The following is a 20,465-nucleotide window of genomic DNA, read 5'->3' on the forward strand; positions in this document are numbered from 1 at the left end:
ACTAGGGCATGGGGCTAACAAGTCCATGTAACGTTCTGGCACCAGTTTAAAGTCAATATCCAGAGCAGAAGAAAGAGCTTCCATTAATTTAGATGGAAGCCAGCTGAAATCCCAAGAGGTAACCAACTTGCTATGAAATTTGAATGAATCTTTCCTTAAATAAGTCTACATGCTTGTAAGGTAGTTATAAAAGGACTCTGAAGTCAAAAGGAAATTAACTATGACTAGAATCTAAAAAGTGTGTGCGCGTGCGTGCGTTTGTGCGTGTCCTGAGTCACACATGCCCACTTGTCTATTTGTACTCCAAGGATTCATAAGGGAAGGCTGCATTCTGGGATATGTCAATTAAAATTAAGAATGAAATAACTCTGTGCAGTGGTGCTGAATGGCATTTTCTCTCAAGAGACCACAAGCCCAGATTGAGATTTCAGCACTGTAATCTTCCATTTACATACTTAACGCCTTACTTTTCCAACAACTTTATCACCACTAGTCACAACTGTTTCAATCCTTCACTAAATTCAAAGGCAGGTTATAACAATGTTTGCAGCTGCAAAATCCAAAGGCCTAGATTCTGACCTTACTTTGGCAGGACCGTGTCCTGTGGTATACATGGAATTATGCTAGCATGAAAATGCACAATGGCACCAGAACCACAAATCTTCACTACCCTCAGTCCTGTACATATAAAACAGCAGGCTCGTTTGTATCCTACCTCAAACCAACAAACTTCCAACAAGAGTGGTTCCAAAAAACATACCGCTGCCTAGAATGCACTGCATGAGCTACAAAATAAACTCAATTTTTGGTTATCAGAGCATGAAGCACAAAGTTAAGAGGAGGGGAAAAAGATCTTGTTTCTCCTCGTTAGTCCAAGAAAATGAACCTTGGAAGCCACTGAGGAACCAGAAACACTGAATAAGATGTTGTTTTTGAATGTCACTCTTTCATGTCTCACTATCTTTAAAATAAAAGGAAGTTCACAGCTTAATTGTCTTCAGTTTGTACCCATGATAAACCCAATTTTAGACTCTCTTGTGTTTAAATAAAGAACACCTTGGATTTCAAAGATCTCACGGAGGAATAAAATAACCCTTAAATAGTCCATCTTAAAAACAGGAAAGGGGGGGGGGAGAACCTAAGAACCTTTAGGAAATAGTTTTGAAATACCAGCTGCCAAAACAGTATCCACATAGTACACAATACATCAGCCAAGTTTCTTTGGACACAATAACACTGAAAGAGCAGTAATTTTAGAAATGCACCCACACATTTAAGTACATAATATTTATTATACACACATGGCATTTGAACCTCTATGGACTAAAGTCTTTTTTCAGCTATCTTGTTGTACATGGCAGATGTTGATTTTATCAATGTTTCTTTTTTCTGGAAAGTCCTTGGAGTGCAGCCAAACTCTGGGGGGGTTATACAATATTTGCTCTGCCTGTTGGTATAGACAGCAAAGCAGGGGGATTACATTTTATTTGGGCATTAAACTTTGTGCTGACATTATTTATAACTGGAGTTTTAAAATGTCAGCTTTGTGAAATAAGGAAAAATAAAAAAAATCTGATCTCACACAATTAAAGCAAAAAAGTCACAACTGCTATGCTAAGGCTTCTCCAATCAAGGAGGAGAAAAAAAATATCACAAGTAAAAAGTGTCTAATACCTAATATAAAGCACAAAGGAGCCAGATTTTTCCAGTTCTTACTTGTGCACAAAAAATAAGCAGCCAGATTTTGAAAAAAATTACTTGAAAATCTGTAAGCATCACATTTGGACAGAATAAAACTTTTGAAAACCAGCTCTTATTTAGTTGGCTATAAGACAGAAGCTCTTCTGAAAACTCTGGCTTGTAGAGCAATGGCCAAAAAACGCCCCCAAACAGCACTATGTTTATTTCAGGTCCTTCGTATTAAAATTACCATAACGACTTCAGCCAGAGACTAATATACAATTCCCTCTCTCCCCCTAATGTTCATGTTAAGTTAATGAAAAACATTTAAAAAATCCCACTAAACTATGGCCACTGTAACTATAAATAGGTTTAACAAACAGAATTAGCATTGCCTTGCACTTCCTTCCACTGCTTTAGTAAAGAGAGGACGGCTTAAAATGTCATCTCTTGTTTTCTTTATATTTATTATCTGTCATTCAAGAAGCCCCCTTTTATTTCCTATGGCTAAAATGATCGATGGCTGGCACTTTCAATGTAATTACAAAATGCCTCTTCCCTCCAGAAATATCCTATTAAAAAGAATATTGTACGTGAGAAATCAAGTACCACCCTTAAAACTGCCAGTGGTATGCATGCAGTAATACACAGTCCTAGTATTATCGTGCCACTAGCTGGTGTCAGGACTGTCACTGGTGGATGAAAGGTTGAACAGGAGACAGCAGAGAAATGGGCTGTGATAAGATCACATCATAAAATACAAGATAAATGTGTCGCCTGGATCACAATGTGTTCTAACCCCAGGAAATACAGCAGCATTTGGTGGAGAAAGAAGAAGAAATGACCCAGATAAAATTAAATTGCTAGGGACAAATGTGAAATGTTTATCATGTTCCTTTTGCATATATTTATATGTATTTTACCATATTTACATATGCCAATGTGAGCTTTAAGAGTAAAAACAAAAATCTCCCAGCCCCCACCCAATCTATTGTCTTTCCAACTTGCTCAGAGAAAAGAATGATCTATTGTACAGCTGTGGATGCCTGAACCATCATCCCCAAACAGAAATTCTAATGAAGTTCGAAATACAGTCCCACCGTTATGGAGCCCAACTAACATGACTGGCTTGTACGGATGCCAATCTACTAAGTTACCTGTCAGCGCTAGAAAAAAAAGAAACACATCCAACATGAAACAATTGGGCACGAGAGTTCATTTCTAAACTGCATTCAGGAAACTCCTAACGTGCTTAATTCACAAGTCAGTATTGTGTTATTCACTACTAGAAACCACCCACCATACAAATTATTTGTGTCAAAAATTGGCAACATATATGCACATGCTATTGGGCTGGAGTGGAGGTGACAAGAGACAGACTATACTCTGGCTCCTTTATTTGTGCAGCACACAAGACATCTATCTGAAGCTACCACAAAAGGACTTGGGGTTTAAGGGCATGTGTAGATGAAACAGGGGTTTTTAAAAACACCGCTTCAATTTAAGACCAATTAAACCCCCCATGTCGTGCACACATCCCACTGACTTATAGTTTCATAGTTTGTAGGGTCGGAAGGGACCTGAGCAGATCATCTAGTCCGACCCCCCGCCGTGGCAGGAAATAATACTGGGGTCAAATGACCCCAGCAAGATGTTCATCTAACCTCCTCTTAAACACCCCCAGGGTAGGAGCCTGCACCACTTCTCTTGGAAGCTGGTTGCAGACCCTAGCCGCCCTGACTGTGAAGTCGCGCCTCCTGATATCTAGCCTAAACCTGCCCTCTGCCAGCTTGTGACCGTTATTCCTGGTCACTCCTGGCAGTGCTCGGGGAAACAGTGACTTCCCCAATGCCTGCTGATCCCCCCTGACTAGTTTATAACAGGCCACAAGATCCCCCCTCAGCCTTCTCTTTTGGAGGCTGAACAGGTTCAGGTCCCATCGCCTCTCCTCGTAGGGCCTGCCCTGCTGCCCCCTGATCATGCGGGTGCCCCTCCTCTGGACCCGCTCCATGCTGTCGACATCCCTCTTGAAGTGCGGCGCCCAGAATTGGACGCAATACTCCAGCTGCGGCCTGACCAGTGCCGCATAGAGGGGGAGGATCACCTCCTTGGACCTGCTCAAGATGCATCTGTGGATGCATGACAAGGTGCGGTTGGTCTTCCTGACTGCCTCTCCACACTGCCAGCCCATGTTCATCTTGGAGTCAATGATGACCCCCAGATCCCTTTCCGCCTCCGTGCTGACAAGAGGGGAGGTTCCCCAGCCTGTAGGTATGGTGCCGGTTGTTCCTCCCCAGGTGCATCACCTTGCACTTGTCTGTGTTGAAACTCATCCTATTCTCGTCCGCCCACCCTTGTAACCTGTCTAGGTCCGATTGTAGCCTATCCCTCCCTTCTAGCGTTCCCACATCCCCCCACATCTTAGTGTCATCAGCAAATTTGAACAGGGTGCTTTTTACCCCCTCATCCAAATCACTGATGAAGATGTTGAACGGCACGGGCCCGAGGACCGAGCCCTGTGGAGCCCCACTGCCCACGTCCTTCCAGGTTGAGAAGGACCCATCCACTACCACCCTCTGGGTGCGGCCAACCAGCCAGTTGGCAACCCATTTGACTGTGTGGGTGTCTACACCACAGCCCCACAGTTTCTTGATGAGAACAGGGTGAGAGACAGTGTCAAAAGTCTTCCGGAAGTCCAGGAAGATTATATCCACTGCTACCCCTGCGTCTAATGATCTGGTGATCTGCTCGTAAAAGGCCACCAGGTTGGTCTGACAGGACCTGCCACTGATGAACCCATGTTGGTTGCCCCTAAGCATGCAGTCCCCTGCTGGCCCCTCCTGGATGTGTGCCAGCATAATTTTCTCAAACAGCTTGCCTAGGATCGACGTAATACTAACCAGCCTATAGTTTCCCGGGTCCTCCTTCCTGCCTTTTTTGAAGATGGGGACCACGTTGGCCCTCTTCCAGTCCTCCGGTACCTCACCAGAGCACCACGAGTGCTCGTAAAGTTGTGCCAGGGGACTTGCAATGACCTCGGCCAGTTCCTTTAGAACTCTAGGGCGGAGATCATCCGGGCCAGCTGACTTGAATATGTCCAACCCCTCCAGAAGCTCCCTAACTAAATCCTTGCTAACCCGTGGCCCAGGTGTGCCTCCCCCGGGGCCTGAGGGGGGCCCAGCAGGGAGGTGGCTGTTCTGGTCTCTACTTACCTGACTCTCTGGCAGCGGGGAGGGGAGGGTGAGCTGCCAGCGGGCAGAGTGGTCCCTAGGCTGCGGGAGAGGGCTGGTGCAGCCATGGAGAGGAGCACTGGGCCTCCGCACAGCTCAGGCAAGCAGGATTCAGGGGGCAGGGGTGGGGGTGGGAAATCAGGCTCACTGCTTTCCTTGAGCAGAGCCTGCTCTCCCAGGCTGCTGCCAGGCTGCCCGCAGGGCTTCCTGCACAGCCGTGGAGCTGAATGGAGTCTGGTGCTTTGCTCCGTAGCTGTAGGCTGTGCCCCACGTCATTTAAGGCACATTATACCACCCAATTTCCTACAGTGGCTGGAATTTATTCGTAATACGCCGCTAAGGCATGCAAACACCGATACTATTAAAGCAGTGCAAAAGCATCTAGCCCATTTAAAGTGTCATGTGCATGTGCCCTTGTTTCATCTACACATGGCTTAAGAGTATAATGCCCTGGCTTCCGGTGATGTTGACTACACTGATAAGTTTGGGAAGAAACATTTGAAATACTGCCATTATAAGTCCCAGTGAGGGAAGGAAGATACATTTTTTTCTGCTGATTAGGTAGAGCATATTAGAGCTATCATTTCAAGGGTGCTTTCATCCATGGTTCACATTCTTTTCACAAACACAGAAAGGTGAATAGCACCGAATAAGAAACTGAAGCACCCAATAGAGGGGAATATCTCACCCATGAAGTCCAATCATCTCTCTTCCGTGAGTGTTCAGCAATCATGCAGCGCTTGTGAGATATGAAAGCCCTTTCTTCTCGAACACTGATTTATGGCTGCATTTTATAAGAACTGGCAGCAATAAAAGAGAAAGGTGATAAGCAACTACTGGGTAAAGAATTTTTTGGCCATATGCCAGTAATTGCAAAACACTATCATCAGCTCCATAGAAAGAGCTAAGCCATGATAATCCACAAACCAATCAACATTAAAAAGAACTGATGAATCTGTGCAGGGTTTTTAAAATTATAAAATACCAAAAAAAATGTTCCATTTCATTAAAGAGAAACAGTGAAATATAATTTACTAGCATTGTTAGATATTAAAAAACAAGTGCAAAATAAGTGGGGATGGAGGAAAATTTTAGAACCAGATTCTCTGACAGCTATGAACATTAACACCATCTGATAACCTGAATTAATTAATGGACACCAGAGTAAAATTCTATCGTTAGTACGCAACATTGCCATGTCTTACTTGCATACAAAAACCCACACAAACTACTTTCTTTTGGCTACATTTAAACCTTAAAAAAGTGAAACAAAGTATTTGTTCTTGATTTACCATATTTACTCAACTATAAGATGAGGTACATGCCCTTCAATCAGCATGGGAAAAAAGCCCGTTGTCTTACACTTGCATACCAGCAAGCCACATTGTCTATCATTAAACTGCTGCTAGAAGCAGCATGTGTTCAGTCATGGAAATCACCTACAAAATTGACTGAATGCACCCCACACTGAGCATGCCCATAAAACACATGGCCCACATTGGGCAAACACACTGATGGGAACGTGGGCATGCACGCGCGTGTTAAAAAAAATAGGGGGTGGGTGCAGTTGTGTCCTCCACTGGCCTGACGATACTGCAATACCAGGCCAGCACTCCTCTTCACTACCATAGCGGAGCCATGCCTTGCTTTCCAATTTCCAGTGACTCCTGTTTCTTCACTACCCTTAAATGTCTGGCAAATATGCAGCTTCTATGTAACTGAGACACGGCTGCCCCCTCTCTCAGCCTGTTGCATGTTAATACTATTAGAGTGGCCCTGCCCTGTAGGGGGTAGAGATGAACCAGACAGCCCTGTGCTTCATCTGCATATACATTTTTGGAGGGTCCCAGGACATTTGACAAGAACACCCAATTCCAATCATGAATGGTGACCGAGCAGTGCTGAGCTGTGGGATCACTATGGCTTGAAATGTTGTTGACTTTGCTGGGGCCCAGCCCAATTAACTGTATACATATTAAGTCATGAGCCTTTTGGCTCCGTACTGATATCATGCATAGTTTGTGATATATGTACAAAGGTCCTTCTCAAAATTATGTGCATTGAGTACCTGTACTGAAACTTGCAGCAGCTTGTAACAACTGAAAATGCATCAATTCTGGAGGACCTTCCCCATAGTAGTTTTTAAATATGTGAGTCACTATGAATGTTTATTGCAATGGAACTACTTTTTGGTCCCCTGCTTTTCAAGTTAACAAGGAGGGGAAGGGAAGGGAGACATGCAACTGCTGTGGTTATGACTGTAGTCCTGAGTCTGGGTCAGGGCCAGAGTCAGACCAACAGCAGTCTTCTGCCCCCCTCTGCTGCCCTCACCCCCCCCCCCCCACACACACACACTTCTTTACTGTCATGTACAGCTCTTCCTTTCTTGCCATGTTCTGGGTGGGAACAAAGCCTGAACTGTCTGACAGTACAGGGAACAGGTAGTCTTCAAGGGGAAGAAGTTGAGAGGACAGAGGGCAATGGGACCACCTGAATAGCTCCCCCTTCCCACCACTTTCCTTGCCATCGCAGTGGGAGGGAATGAATTCAAGACAACCCTTTCATAATTAGACTCAACTCTTGGAAAATTATAACAAATTTATACATTTTCCATATATAGAATCTAATTATTGGGGGGCTGCCTTATATTTGGGGTCATCTTATAGTCAAAAGAATACAGTATTAAAATATCATGTATAGTCTGTAAAACTCTGACTTCTTAAAAGATTTAGAAATGGGGAGAAGATCACCAAAATTGCTCAGGTGGGCATGATTTTTGTCCCAAAGCCTACGGACAGTTTTTAAGAGCCATTGAGCACTACTGAAATTTAGGGCAATAACACACAGCACCTGCCAGAGTCAATTATGAAGACAGCATATTGTTTCTAATTTGAAGTATACCGAGTAGTGGTTTTCAACCTTTTTAGTCCCAAGGCACCCCTTGGGAAATGCCGGCTCTTTAATTTTTTGACTACAGAAAATAATAGAGCAATTCTTTTGTTGCAAAGAGCTCAGAAAGACCAGAACAAGTCAAGATGTTTTTAATACTATGGATTCCTATTTGAAATATCTGGGTTTACCTTGTGAATCATGTTGGCACACCTAACATTGTGTGGTACCCAGCAGCACCCTTGAAAGGGTCTCAGGGTGCTGCAGCAGCTTGGTTGAGAATCACTAATATAGAGCAGTGGTGCCCTACCTGTTTGCCCCAATGCCAGGTCCATCTGGGGGCTGGATTCAGCCAGTAGGCCTCATCTGACATGGATCTGGCCATGCTAGGGTAGGGGGTGTATCCAGTCCCACAGGAGAAGGGGCTTGAGAATTTGGCAGCAGGGGAGGGGTGGCAGTATTAATTGCCACTGCTCCCCCACTGCCAAATTTCCCAACCTGTGGGGACCCCGCGGACCAGGTGCTATGGCTCTGTGGGTCAGATCTGGCTTGTGTGCCAGGGGCTGAGCACCCCTGATGTGGAGCAATAGGTGAGTAACGCTGTGTACCAGTTTCTAGAGTTAGCAAGAAAATGTAAGAAACAGCATAACTGCATGACCAGTTGGCAAGATAATTAAACATGTTCAGCTTTGAGCACGTGAGATGTTTCACTACCTATAGCAGAACTATTACTTTGCCTGGGCTAAGCAACTATACGCGACTCAAGTTACTCAGATGAAGTTCTAACTCATAAAGAGCACCACTGTAATTCCTGAAAGTAGGATGTAACAGCTCATAAAGAGATTAATTTTAAAAAAAATCTGTACAACTGGAGTATAAACAACTCTATATGCCCTTCCATCTACAGTGAAAGATGATTTGGTTTACCTTATTGTTTAAATCAGTACATATAGCAGATGTAATTCAATATAGTGTGAAGTACAGTAGATAGTTTTTACATACTAGCTTCCCTTTCACGCTTCTTTCTAGAGCTACTTAAAATTTACATACTGTCAATAGTCCTTATTAAGCTCCTTAGCTGCAAAACCCCATTTCATTCAAGTTTGTAAAGCTCTAATCTTTGTATAACATTTCTCTGTACTTTCTGGTTTATTTCTTTGTCAAGTGTCTCCGAAAACAAACCAGCAAGGGCCTTTATACTGCTGCGGCTGAAAGCACCAAGGCCTCTATGCTGACAGAGGTGCATTCCCTTGACAATCATATCATCAAGGGAAACTTAAATGGCTGAAGATGCAAAATATGCTAAAATGATTTGTACAAGGTTTACATTTTGAATACCAGAACAATCCTGAGCATGCACAGGAATTCTGTTTGTGTCTCAGGGTTTTGCTGCTCATAAACACAGTCAGATGCCCTATCTCATGTCAGACCCCCAGAGAATTACAACCCTGCTTTCAAGCAGAGGACTAGATGGTAGGTCAGATTCTGATCTTCCTCGCAGCAGCATCAATTCAGAATAACTCCACTTAAATCCAGCCACCTGATTTGGATCTCCACTAAGCCTATATAAATTCCCCAAGTTAATGCCCACAGTGCATTCCTCTGCCATTTAAAAAACAGGCTCCACCACCATTGCTTGACATCAGCCTTTTGGTGATTCCTCAAGCCTGCAGGCAAACCTCCAACATTTCAGGATATCACAGTTGCCACAACTGTGAAAGAGTTACTAACTAAAATGAGAAGTAGAACCAAGCAATTTAGCCTGAGCAGGCAGGCTGCAATTCCTGAATCCAAATACTCTTTGGGTTATTCAATATATTTCTCAAATACCAAGGAGAAAAGCCACGATGAAAAGGGTAAAAGCATGAGATTAGCCATGAGGAAAAATCTCATAATGGTAGATTTACCATTCCTACTACTGCCTTACTGTGCCTCCACAGTGCTGTGAGGAAGCAAGATCCACTGGAGCTTTTCCAATTTGACCTAGTGGGAATAAATTCCTCCTTTAAAAAGTAAAAATGTGCAATATATTAACACTTAGGAGGACAGAGCAAGCGCCTGCGATGATACATGTCAATTATCCACTGGTTCCCTCCCATGGGCAATTTTAAATTTGCCCTCTAAGTTTTGCAAAAGTCTGTGCAAAGGCCAGAATAAATTGTTGTGGAGCACAGTAGAAGATTTCTTAGATCTCTGAAGTCAGAAGGCAGATCATCATAAAACTATTAAAAACTACTTGAAGATAAAGGCAATATGCACAATTTCGGGATGGCTTCTTTTAGGGAGAATAAGGCATTAAATATTAAGAAGGTAAAGGGAGGTTCTCTTTCACTGCCCATCCTCTGTTTTAAGCGCTTACAGAATATTTGGGACAAAGGCAGCAATATAAATTTATCATGTCATTATGAGACGCTTCCGATAGCTTTACTACATGCTTCAAATAAAGTGGCAGGTCTGTTGAAATAATTTGCCTTGAACATAGTCCCAGAATTTTGCAAATGTTATCAAGGAAAAAAATTAAACTAGCGTGTCTAAGAAAAAACGTAGGAAGCCATAAAAGGATACTGAGAACTCCTGTTAAAACCCGTGCTCAGAGAAATGCCTCATTTGCTGTAACAGGAATTATTTAACACTTAAGTGTGGAGACATTTCACACATGCCATAACTATTTTCACCTAACAAGCCCAATCCTATTCCTGCTGAAGTTAATATCATAACTCCCATTTGGCTTCAGCAGGAGCAGCATCAGATCCAAACTCCTTAACTAGAAGTGAAACCATCTAACATGTCTGAGAGCTCATGTTTTTCAATGCTGACCCCTTGTCTACAATTGTTTATACTGATACTGCTAACTGATCCCCACGATCATTTAGATGTTTGTACTCAATGTACACATCACCTTTTGCACTTAATTTTATTTCTGGCAACTGGAGAGGAACTTAAATAAAAACAGAACTATCTGTGCAGTGTGAAACGGTTCACCTTACGCCCCTTGCAACAGGTGGTTAAATGATGCACCCCCCCAAGAAGCGTAATAACCAGGCTGGAATGCTTTACTTGGCATGTCTTACTGCTGTTACGAAGCATGATTAACACACGCATATAGGTATAGGGATTGGGTGTTATAAATATTGGTATCCCATGACAACACACTTAACAGAAGACCCTTCTCAGACAACCATGTGGTTTAGAGAGCATCTCTTCCTTTGTACACCATTCGTGCTGTATTATCATGACACCTAGGAGCATCTAGGAGCCCCAATTATGGACCAGGACCCAAAAAGGGTGCATAAGCCCCTCTCTACCCTGAAAAGGTTTTTATATCAACTTGTTGGAACATGCCTAGCCCTTTCTCCAGACATGCTAACACAGTGTAAGGGCAACCGATCTGCTTTTCGCTAGGATACATAGTCCATTTACAAGTTAAACTCATGAACGTTGGTGAGGTTTTTTCCTAAGGACCTCAGGAAGGTAGTGCCCAAAACAGTCTACTCAGGGAAGGTACATTTAAGGCTACATGTTCAGTCCTATAAAACACAATAGGTTCAGCAAGTACAAAGAGATGTACGTCAACCTAAGAAAGGACCTGTGTCAGAAATCCAGCTGCTTTGGTTTTGCCCACACTAGCTAAATCATAATGGAAACAATGTTTACACTTCGTTTATAATTTTTTTTTCTAGCAACACTTTCTTCCAGTTTCCCACCATCAATGGCGCCCAAGATCTGGTAGTATGCAGACAGGCCACCAGCATTTTAACCACTTTATTATTTGGTCCTGCCCAGATCACATCTAAGAGCACACTGTGGTCAAACTGCAGAACGGCCTGTCTACACAGTCTCACGCTGCAACCACCGTCCTTCTACGGCAACAGAAAAGGAATATTTGGAAATTTGAGGGAAAAGTCTAACAACGGCCTGAGCCCAGTAAGCGTTTTTGGGCTAGCGTCAATCTCCCAGTGACATGCCATGCTCTGGTAGAAGACTTCAGACCTGCAAGCTTCCAGAAGAAGAGTCTCAGTAGGAGTGATGTCTGAGGTAGAAGTATCCACAGGAAGTATATGAACTGAGATCGATGACGGGGATCCACACCCGAGCAGTATGGTGGCAGACGCCATAACAGAATCCAAATCAATCCTCCTGCCTCTTCCTCCACACCTTCCAGCAGCAAAAAATGGAGTCCTCAGGTGACAGCAATTGTAATCAAACTGTAGATATTGATACCGGCTTAAAGATGAAACTTGAGCCACTGTTTGAAATCAGTGACAGGTTAGATGCAAAACTCAATGCCCAAAGCTCAGATCTGGACTAAAGTTCACGCTGCTTGCTGTAGTACATGGGTTTGGTTTCATCATCTGAATGTTCCCACGCTTTCGAGAATATTCAATCTAGATCCAAAAGCTTTCCTTTGTTCAGACTTTGTATTTGCATTCAGCCCATTAGAGAGCTCGTTTGAAACTGCAAATTGATCAAGACTTAAATTGGAGTTCTGACTGACAAAAAGTGACAAGATATGTCTATAGAAAAAGCCCCTAGTAACTAAGAACTGGTACTGAAATCATGCCGTGTTACCAATACGCTGCGGATCTCTACTTTGTATGTTCAGGGCTGAAATGAGACTTTCCAGTGCCTACTACTACTATCCCAAACATCAGGATAACGCTGTTGCTGCCCAACCTCTGGAAGCAGCTGACAACTCTTAATAAAAACCTGAGAGGATGGCTGAAGGTTACTGCTGGTTTCTTTAATGATGATTTAAAATCCATGAATATTTGGCATGGTTTCAGATGTTTTGTGTTGTTAAAGTGTCAGTGGTATTACTGGGCAAATATTTGTCTAAGAGCTTAGAATTAATTTTCAGCTAGCAGAAAGGCAAACAAGGTGTAACAGTATAATTTTAGAATACATCAAAATCCATTAGTTCACTCGAGGCAAAGAATCCAGTGCTGATCCAAGCTGCTCTGGTGTATGTTAGCCGTAGCTCTGCTATGCAGAGATCAGAACCAACTTTACAACCACCGCCCCTTCACAGTCCTCTCTTCATTATAGTAACTGTTGTAAGAATGTCCCATCTGACTGAATACATGTTTTACATATAAAAGGATTCTCTGTTCTTTTCACTTTACTTTGCCCCTTTTGGCCACCCCTTCTCTATTATTTTAAATTGCTCTCTGGTCTATCTCAGATTTGTTGCCTGTATTTTGTTCACAGAATGCACATCTAACTGTGAGCCACTTGGCCTAGATTTAAGCAACTGGGATTATTACAACAACAAAAAAACAAACAAAAAAAATCTTATTTCCTAAGTTTCCACATTCACAATAAATTAGTTTGACAGCACACAGTGTAAGAACCACCACTCTTTATATAATGAGCTCTCGAATATACAACCACAGGAGCAACTTGGAGAATTGTACTGCAAAACGACTCCCGTGAATCCAGCATCCATGTTTCACTGGGCAGAAATTTTGCCCCCTAATAGGCTGACTTGAAATTAAGGGCACAATTCAACTGGGTTCTGAAACTGAAAATGGATTTACATGGAGGAATTAACTGCCAGGTACAACTCCAGAGCAGTTATGGGGTAATCTTCTATTCCCTTCCATGCTCTTCCTCTTATCCAGACACTCAGGTCTGATCATATCACATGTGCCTTTTTGATAGGTAGCAGTCTATTCCTTACCTCCAGGTTTTTTCTCTCAGTGGAAAAATATCAAAGGAGACAGGTTTCTGTTGATAACTTTGTGTACATCAACAACCAACTACATGTAATTTGACAGCCACAATAGTTTGAGGGCAAAGATTATGAACAGGTAAAAAAGAAACCACTGTTTCTTCCCTGAGAAGTCCACAGGTGGTGCAAAACACAAACAATACAGACAAACATGTACCTACAAATGATAGGAATCCTTGCCATCTCGACTAGAAAGGTTAATGGTTGCAAGGACTACCTGCACATACAGGAGTATAGTGGGAATCACGCAGGGATTCTCACAAAGCCCAGGCAAGAATGTGACTTTTCTCTAAAGAGCATTAATACCAGGGTTGTTTGGAGAAATCTGTTCAACCCTCTGTCAACTAAAGTGCATGACAAGTCAACCTAATACATTCAAAGCAGGCTGAATCGTCACCAATAGGCTACCCCACATTAATGAATAGGAGCGTCATCAGCATATTTTATTCCCATTGTCCCAACACAGAAAGCATTGGAGGCACTAAAGCTAAGGTTTTAGAAACTTATATAAGTTTGTGAAGCAGCTCTCCGCTCCCCCTGCAGCTACCTGAATTTACAAGTTATCTTGCTGGCTTATAAGATGCCTTGAAGATTAACAAGAAAAGCATCTATAAATTACAGAAGTCTATATGATCTCTATTTATTCATGCCTAGCCTGCAAAAGCTTTGCCCTACAATTCCCAATGACACTCCAAGGTAAGGAGGAATATCTTAGTTTTTCCACAGAGCCCTAACACCAGCCCAATGTTTTTGACATTAAGGACAAGAGGCTTGTTTCAATCAACTTCACGGTTTCATTCTAAACATTTCCCCTGTATATTTAACAGCCAAGTAAAAGAGAAAGCAACAGAACGCTGTATGGAGAACGAACATTTAACAATAACACAATGGCAGAGCTTTTTTTTTTTTTTTAAAAAAAAAAAAGAGGCTATTTCTAGCTGTTCACTGTTAAAGAGTTCCCTGGATTTATCGAGCAGGTCTGGAAGGTCAAAGGAAACAATAGTTTGCTTTTCTTGAGGGTCTCAGCAGTTAATACAAGGGAGACAAAAGCCAAATCTCTCTGAGTCTGCTAGAAGAGAAGCTTGGATTTCTCTCCCAGCCCTCTTGATAAAAATCACCTTGGTCCCTCTCCCCCAGACAGACAACAGCAGAGCTACTGAACACAGCCATGCATAAATCAAAGCAGAGCCACAGGGGAGCCGGGTGGGAGCCACGCAAGTTCTGCACTAACCTGTTTGAGTTCTGCAGGCATTTATGCAAGGTGCCAGTTTTACAGTCCCTACTGGGCAAACTCCAGCCTAGGGCAGGCTCTTCGTGGACCCAGGTCTCCGGCTTGACAGCCCGGTTCCCTTGCCCTCCCAAGCCTCTACCCTCAATGAATCTCTCTTTGTAATCTGATCGACTGCAGTTTGAGCGCCTCTCTGCAGGGTCGATCTAGGGAAGAACCAATCCAGCGAAGAAAAATCACAATCAAAGCAGCTCAGAGGAAGAACTGCTGGTGGTAGTAAAGGAGGGGCTTCTTCACATGGCTTATTTCCTCTCCCGCTGCCCCGCTAAAAGCCACCCTGGCCTCTCGGTGCCACTGCTCCCAGTCCCCTCCGGGGCGGAAGCTGACAGACAGCCTCAGCTGGAGGCTCCAGCCAGGCGGCAGTAGCCACACCCAGTAAGCAGCAGCAGCAGCAGCAGCAGCCTGAGGGGGAGACGCAGGCTGGAGCCCATGCGAAACACCGCGGCACAAGCTTTCAGATAAAGGATCTTCCTCCTCGCTGCTGGGATCCTGCCTGCTGCTAGCTGCCCTCTGGGGGGAATAGGAGGAGACCCTCCCAACTTGGAAGTCTAGTCAGTCTCTCTTGCTGGAGGTAGTTGCCAGGTGCTGCACCTGCTTTTAGACCTCCTGGGCCAGTGCCCTGGCGCGTGCTACCACTCCCCATATTTCCACAGTTAAAGTTCCCCCCGTCTTTAGTGGAAACGACCCGTGGCAAAAACGGGAAAATAAGTGACCCCCCCCAGCAGAAGCCCTGGGCCAGGGTAAACACTATCTGGGGGTGCAAGGTCATACACTTGACTCTTTTCCATGTTAGGTACAACAGCCTATTACCTGTCACTAGCAGGCAAGTGCCCAGGTAGAAAGTTGACCATTAAGTCAACAAGATTTCCAATAACATTCACTTGAGCAGAAATTCCTCCCGAGTATCATTCTTTAACCTGAGGAGCCATAATACGTTTTTAAACTCCAGGAGGAAAATCCTCCTCCTGCCTGGTTACTTTTCGCATCTAGCTTGCTTTGGACAGTGAATAAAAACCAGCCAGGTGCCATGCACTAGCAGAAAAGAAAGAACATTCACTTTTGATGATAATCACCTCCTCTTTTAGATCACCAGCACAGAAGAATCAGGATTTACATTTCCAAATCATATTGCCCACATTTTTAGAAACTATTTAACCTGCACATGCACACTGCAAACACTTTATCAGGCACTCCCATAATACACACAAATGCACCTGTTTGGAAAAAATAATCATAATGGTGATGGTTTACATTTTTCTTTCCTGATAGTTTACCCATCAGCAAAAGAACACTTGCTTCTGCTTTGGGCTCTAGTTTTCTTAATAAAACATGAATAATGCAGACTTCACAGCTGGATATTTCATTAATTCTGATATCCATTTTAATGTAAAGAAGCTGGAGGTGCTCTAACTTTCATACCTACCTTCTAACAAACACCTCATCTGCTTAGCTGCTCAGCTCAGTTATCGTAAAGAAAAAGTGCTCTCCATGATAAGTCTAAGCTCTGACCCCCTCAAGCTCCCCTGCTTTTTGCAAAAACTGCAGCAGAGATGCATATCAATACACTGTAAGTATACTTAAGGTATATTATACATTAATTCTCCTGAGGAGGCCCCCTTCTCAGAAACCCACCTTCACTAGGTGACCGCCATTCACCTGCTGACCCAAAACAGGGGTAGGAGAGGACATTTCACTGGCACTCTTAACACTGAAACACTGCCTTTCAGATAGACGCAGTCAGCAGGATCTGAGAGTCAGCCAACTAAGGCCTGCCTCCAGCACTAAATAACTGACATTGCTCTCAATGACTAGCCAATGGGTTGAGGATATTTTTTCTTCTCTTTCATGCTAGCTTCCTGCAGCAAACCAAAGCAGTAAATAAAGAGCCAAGAGCCAGTGGCTGAACACTGGTAATTAGGGACTGACAGCTAGCTGTGCTGCTGAGACACCAAGACCCAAATTAGAGACTGTCCATGGAAAATAGGGATAGTTGAGAGCAGTCTACAGCCAGCTACCAAACACAGTCAGGAAATAAGGTCACAGTTAAATATTCTTTCATTTTCAGAGCAGATGTTTTCATACAGTGAGCTTGCTCCTTGTATCCCACAGTTCCCCACCTAACTCAGGCTCACTTGCCTTTCTCGAAACTTCTTCCAGTGTCAGTATTACTAACAGGATAATTACCGTCAATTTTAACAAAAAATGAGAAGCCATCTCCTTTAGTAATGTGTAAGAACAGGAAGGAGGTCTATTTAAGTTTAATTTCACTTTACCCTACTGGGATCAAACAGTGAGAAGTCCAGCTGGACATCAGCCCCATGAAACTTTGCATTTGAGAACACAGAGAACTAAACAGAACTACGTTACATTCACTCTTAACTGCTCAAGGCCCCTCTGGTCGACAGCAATGGGAGATATCCACCTGAAGGATTTCCTCCAATAGGCATAAAACTGTTCACAGTTCATCTAATGTGGAGTAGGTCTAGATGACAGGCAGCTGGTGATCATGGCAAGGCAAAAAGAATACTGCATCTTCCTGTGAATTCTTCCTGTGCAAACTATATTTCAGGTCCTATGAATCTTAAGCCATCTGTGATGCTTTCAAGGCCTGACTCAGAATTTTTGAATGCTTGGGGGATTGGCAGTCCTGAGTCTGATGCTGAAAACAATGGAACAACCTGAGTGAATAAGTGTTTGAAGGATTAGGTCCTTATAGAATTTGCTGAACTTCAGGTTTTGGCAGCTGGCTGCCCTTCCTTTGCCATGCAAGTATTGACTCTAGCTCATCTGTTTCATTCATTCATCTGTTTCATTGTTGTTCACCCTGATTCTTTCTACATTTTGCCTCATGTTATTTTTTTTATTTAATGTGATACATTTCTTCCAACTGTACAGCCAGAATGACAAGTTTGTGGGGGGGGGGGGTTCTCTTCTTCAAATTAGAGGCCAAGAAATAGGAGATACAAGTTCAGTCCCCTAGAAACCCATACTGGATTTTCTCAGAGTATAGTAACATTTATTTAGTTCTTTTTCCAGACTTGTTTCATCACAACCCCAGCTCACACAAGCAGAATATTTTTTCTAGTGTTTGGCCCAAGTTTTCTTCTTTTATTTCATTGCACTACTCCCGAAAAAAAAATCATTCCCCATCACCATTACAGCTCTACGGATTGATCTGCTCAGGAGGGCAGTAAAAATGAAATGGTTTACAACCCTGCCTGGAGACATAACATATGGCTTCAGTGACATGTAGCTTCCATAAACCCAGCAGAGCAAGAGCTCCCACAGAGGGTCAGAAAACCGGTTTTCCATACAGTCAGAAGCATTGTGATTCCCCATCATAGTACTGACTACTAGCCAGGCTATTTGTATTACTTCAGTGTTGTGGATAAACCCCTTCCCTTTATTCTATTTAATACACATTTCCAAATGTGCTTTAAGAATGACACAAGCTTCAGAATACAAGCTTCTGTTCCAAGGAGTATGTAGTACTGTAGTGGGACAAAGCCATTAAGATATTTTTAATACACTCTTCACCCTGGTTTGGAGCCTCTTGTCACATTCATGCCCACCTACAGGGCATTGTGACAGTCAAGCAAAGAAGTCAGAAATAAGTAAGAATCAAGTCTACATCAGCTTTAGTCAAGAACAGTTGCAACCTCCTGGCCCACAATAGGTGGATATTGTTTTTACCTGTCACTGCTATTTGTGAACCCAATGTTAAGAAGAGGGCCAGAAGGACCACAAGACTGAAGACAAAAGTGCCAATATGGAAGAGGAATCAAAACTCGTGGAAGAGGTGATATCTTTTATGAGACTAACTAGATATTTGCAAACAAATTATTTTATTTAATTGCACGTTCAGGCACACTCAGCCTTCATCAGGCACAGGAGAGAGCAGAGACTGTAAAATATTGTAAAATATGGAAGAACACTGGACAGGGAGTGGCCTCCTGCACCTTTTCGTCCAGTCCAATAGATAGAAACATTATGACAACTGGAAACTCAGTTGTGATCCCTCCGCTGACTGACACAGTTCCTGTCTTGTCTGCTTCTGCCTTCCATTAACTCCACCACATTTTTAACATGACATCAGGAGAGCTGAATAACAGCCATGACAGCATTAGAGTTCAAGGACATATGAAGGTACATGTCATTGCACACTGCTGATAGCTGAATGCATGTTGACCCACGTTCCTTCCTAGCAGCTTCACATAGATGGGGAGAGCACTACATCATCATGCAATTCAACAGGCAGATCACATGACCCAACCCTTTGTCTTAAGTAAACAAATTAATAGAGCAACAAGACAAAATGATAGAGTAAAGCAAGTCTAGGTTAAGATTAGGAATGTCACCTCAACTGTCACACTGCAGTCATGAAGAAAAGGAAATAAACAAAGAGACAGATGTATAAGAAAAATACCAAGAACTGGTCATTTTGACTTTTTTGCATTTTTTTTATACTTTTCCAAATAATTTGCAGAGAGTTGTAATCTGTACATTATTCAGTATCTTTTGAGCAGGTGGTTATAAGTGTATACCCTCCCTTCCAGGCCAAAGGCCAAGCATGTGGTTTGCCATTAAGAACTGGCTAAAGATCCTTCTGTATTCTCAATTGATTTTTGTGACAAGTACTATGTTGATATTTTTCTGAGCAGTAACTGGATACTACAAAAAGGAAGAAAACTCCTTTTTCATTATGTGGGATAGGTTTTGTGCATTATATTCTGTAATGTTCAGAGACAGACGTGCATGCTAATATTTCTATTTAAATTGCCCACTAAATTCCAGTCAAGGAAATGAGCTTCTAAATGATTTCCTCGCATGCTATTTTGGGAGCAAATTATTGGGGTTAATTTGTGTAGGGCACTATCTACGTGCTATGTCTGTGGTAGGACATCTTTAATTTGTCAGAATTCAAAGGTTCATTGGAAGAGGGTGGCTGGTTTGTTTCTTTCATTTTCAAAATGCCAAAGGCCATTAGGAGAGTTAGTGCTTCCTAATCTAGCAGTTATTCTTTTTCATTTTATATAAAAACATTATCCCCTCCCTCAAAACAGTACTTGAAACCATCTTACATTTTTTTAAAATGATGGTTGGTCAAGGTTTCTTGTATGAAGGCCATAGGTCTTCTTGTATGCTGTTTTTAGGCCCAGGCAAAATTACTGTGCTTTAAGGCTAAGTACAGACAGTCAAAAAGCCTGAGGCTGAATTGATTCAATCTTTGCAGGTTAGTCTAAGCTGCGTAGACTGATCCATTAAGCAAGTGAACAGACATTCACTTTTGATTCCAGAAATGCAGTTATATGCCTGTAGTGGACCAGGCCAGAAGCTGAGGGGTACTAGAGCACACCTCCTTGCTCAACTGGAGCAGAAAGCATGGGCCAAGGCTTGCCTGCCCACCCTGCAAAGCGGGATTTGTGAAGGAGGTGCAAAGCATCCTGGAAGGGTGGGACTGGGAGTTAACTTGACTCTGGAGGGGATCTGGGGCAGAAGTTCAATAAATCAATTTAACTTGAATCATTTAAGTCTGATACTACATCCTTCCAGGTTTATCTTAAACAAGTTTCTGCCATTTTGAAAGTGGTTATGTGCACTGAGCTTCCGTTGTGTTATAGATTTGAACTGGTTTCCAACTCACTTA

The 20,465-nt window shown here is 42.9% G+C and overlaps 1 protein-coding gene across 17 annotated transcripts in view; it reads right to left on the reverse strand.

Moving 5' to 3' along the window:
• ARVCF (ARVCF delta catenin family member) overlaps positions 1-20,465 on the reverse strand; it is a 444,623-nt gene that overhangs the window by 212,252 nt on the left and 211,906 nt on the right. Inside the window, exon 1 of one of the 17 annotated variants that reach the window (XM_090062547.1) lies at positions 14,762-15,108. The exons of the other annotated variants lie outside the window; for them this stretch is intronic. Coding sequence (XP_089918673.1) covers positions 14,762-14,782 — 21 coding nt within the window. The 5' untranslated portion in view covers positions 14,783-15,108. Of the gene's footprint in view, positions 1-14,761; positions 15,109-20,465 lie in introns of those variants that run through there. 17 annotated transcript variants of the gene reach the window in all.

The sequence above is a fragment of the Crocodylus siamensis genome, chromosome 9, assembly GCF_052110815.1.
Source record: "Crocodylus siamensis isolate JL-2025a chromosome 9, ASM5211081v1, whole genome shotgun sequence".
Lineage (NCBI taxonomy): Eukaryota > Metazoa > Chordata > Crocodylia > Crocodylidae > Crocodylus > Crocodylus siamensis.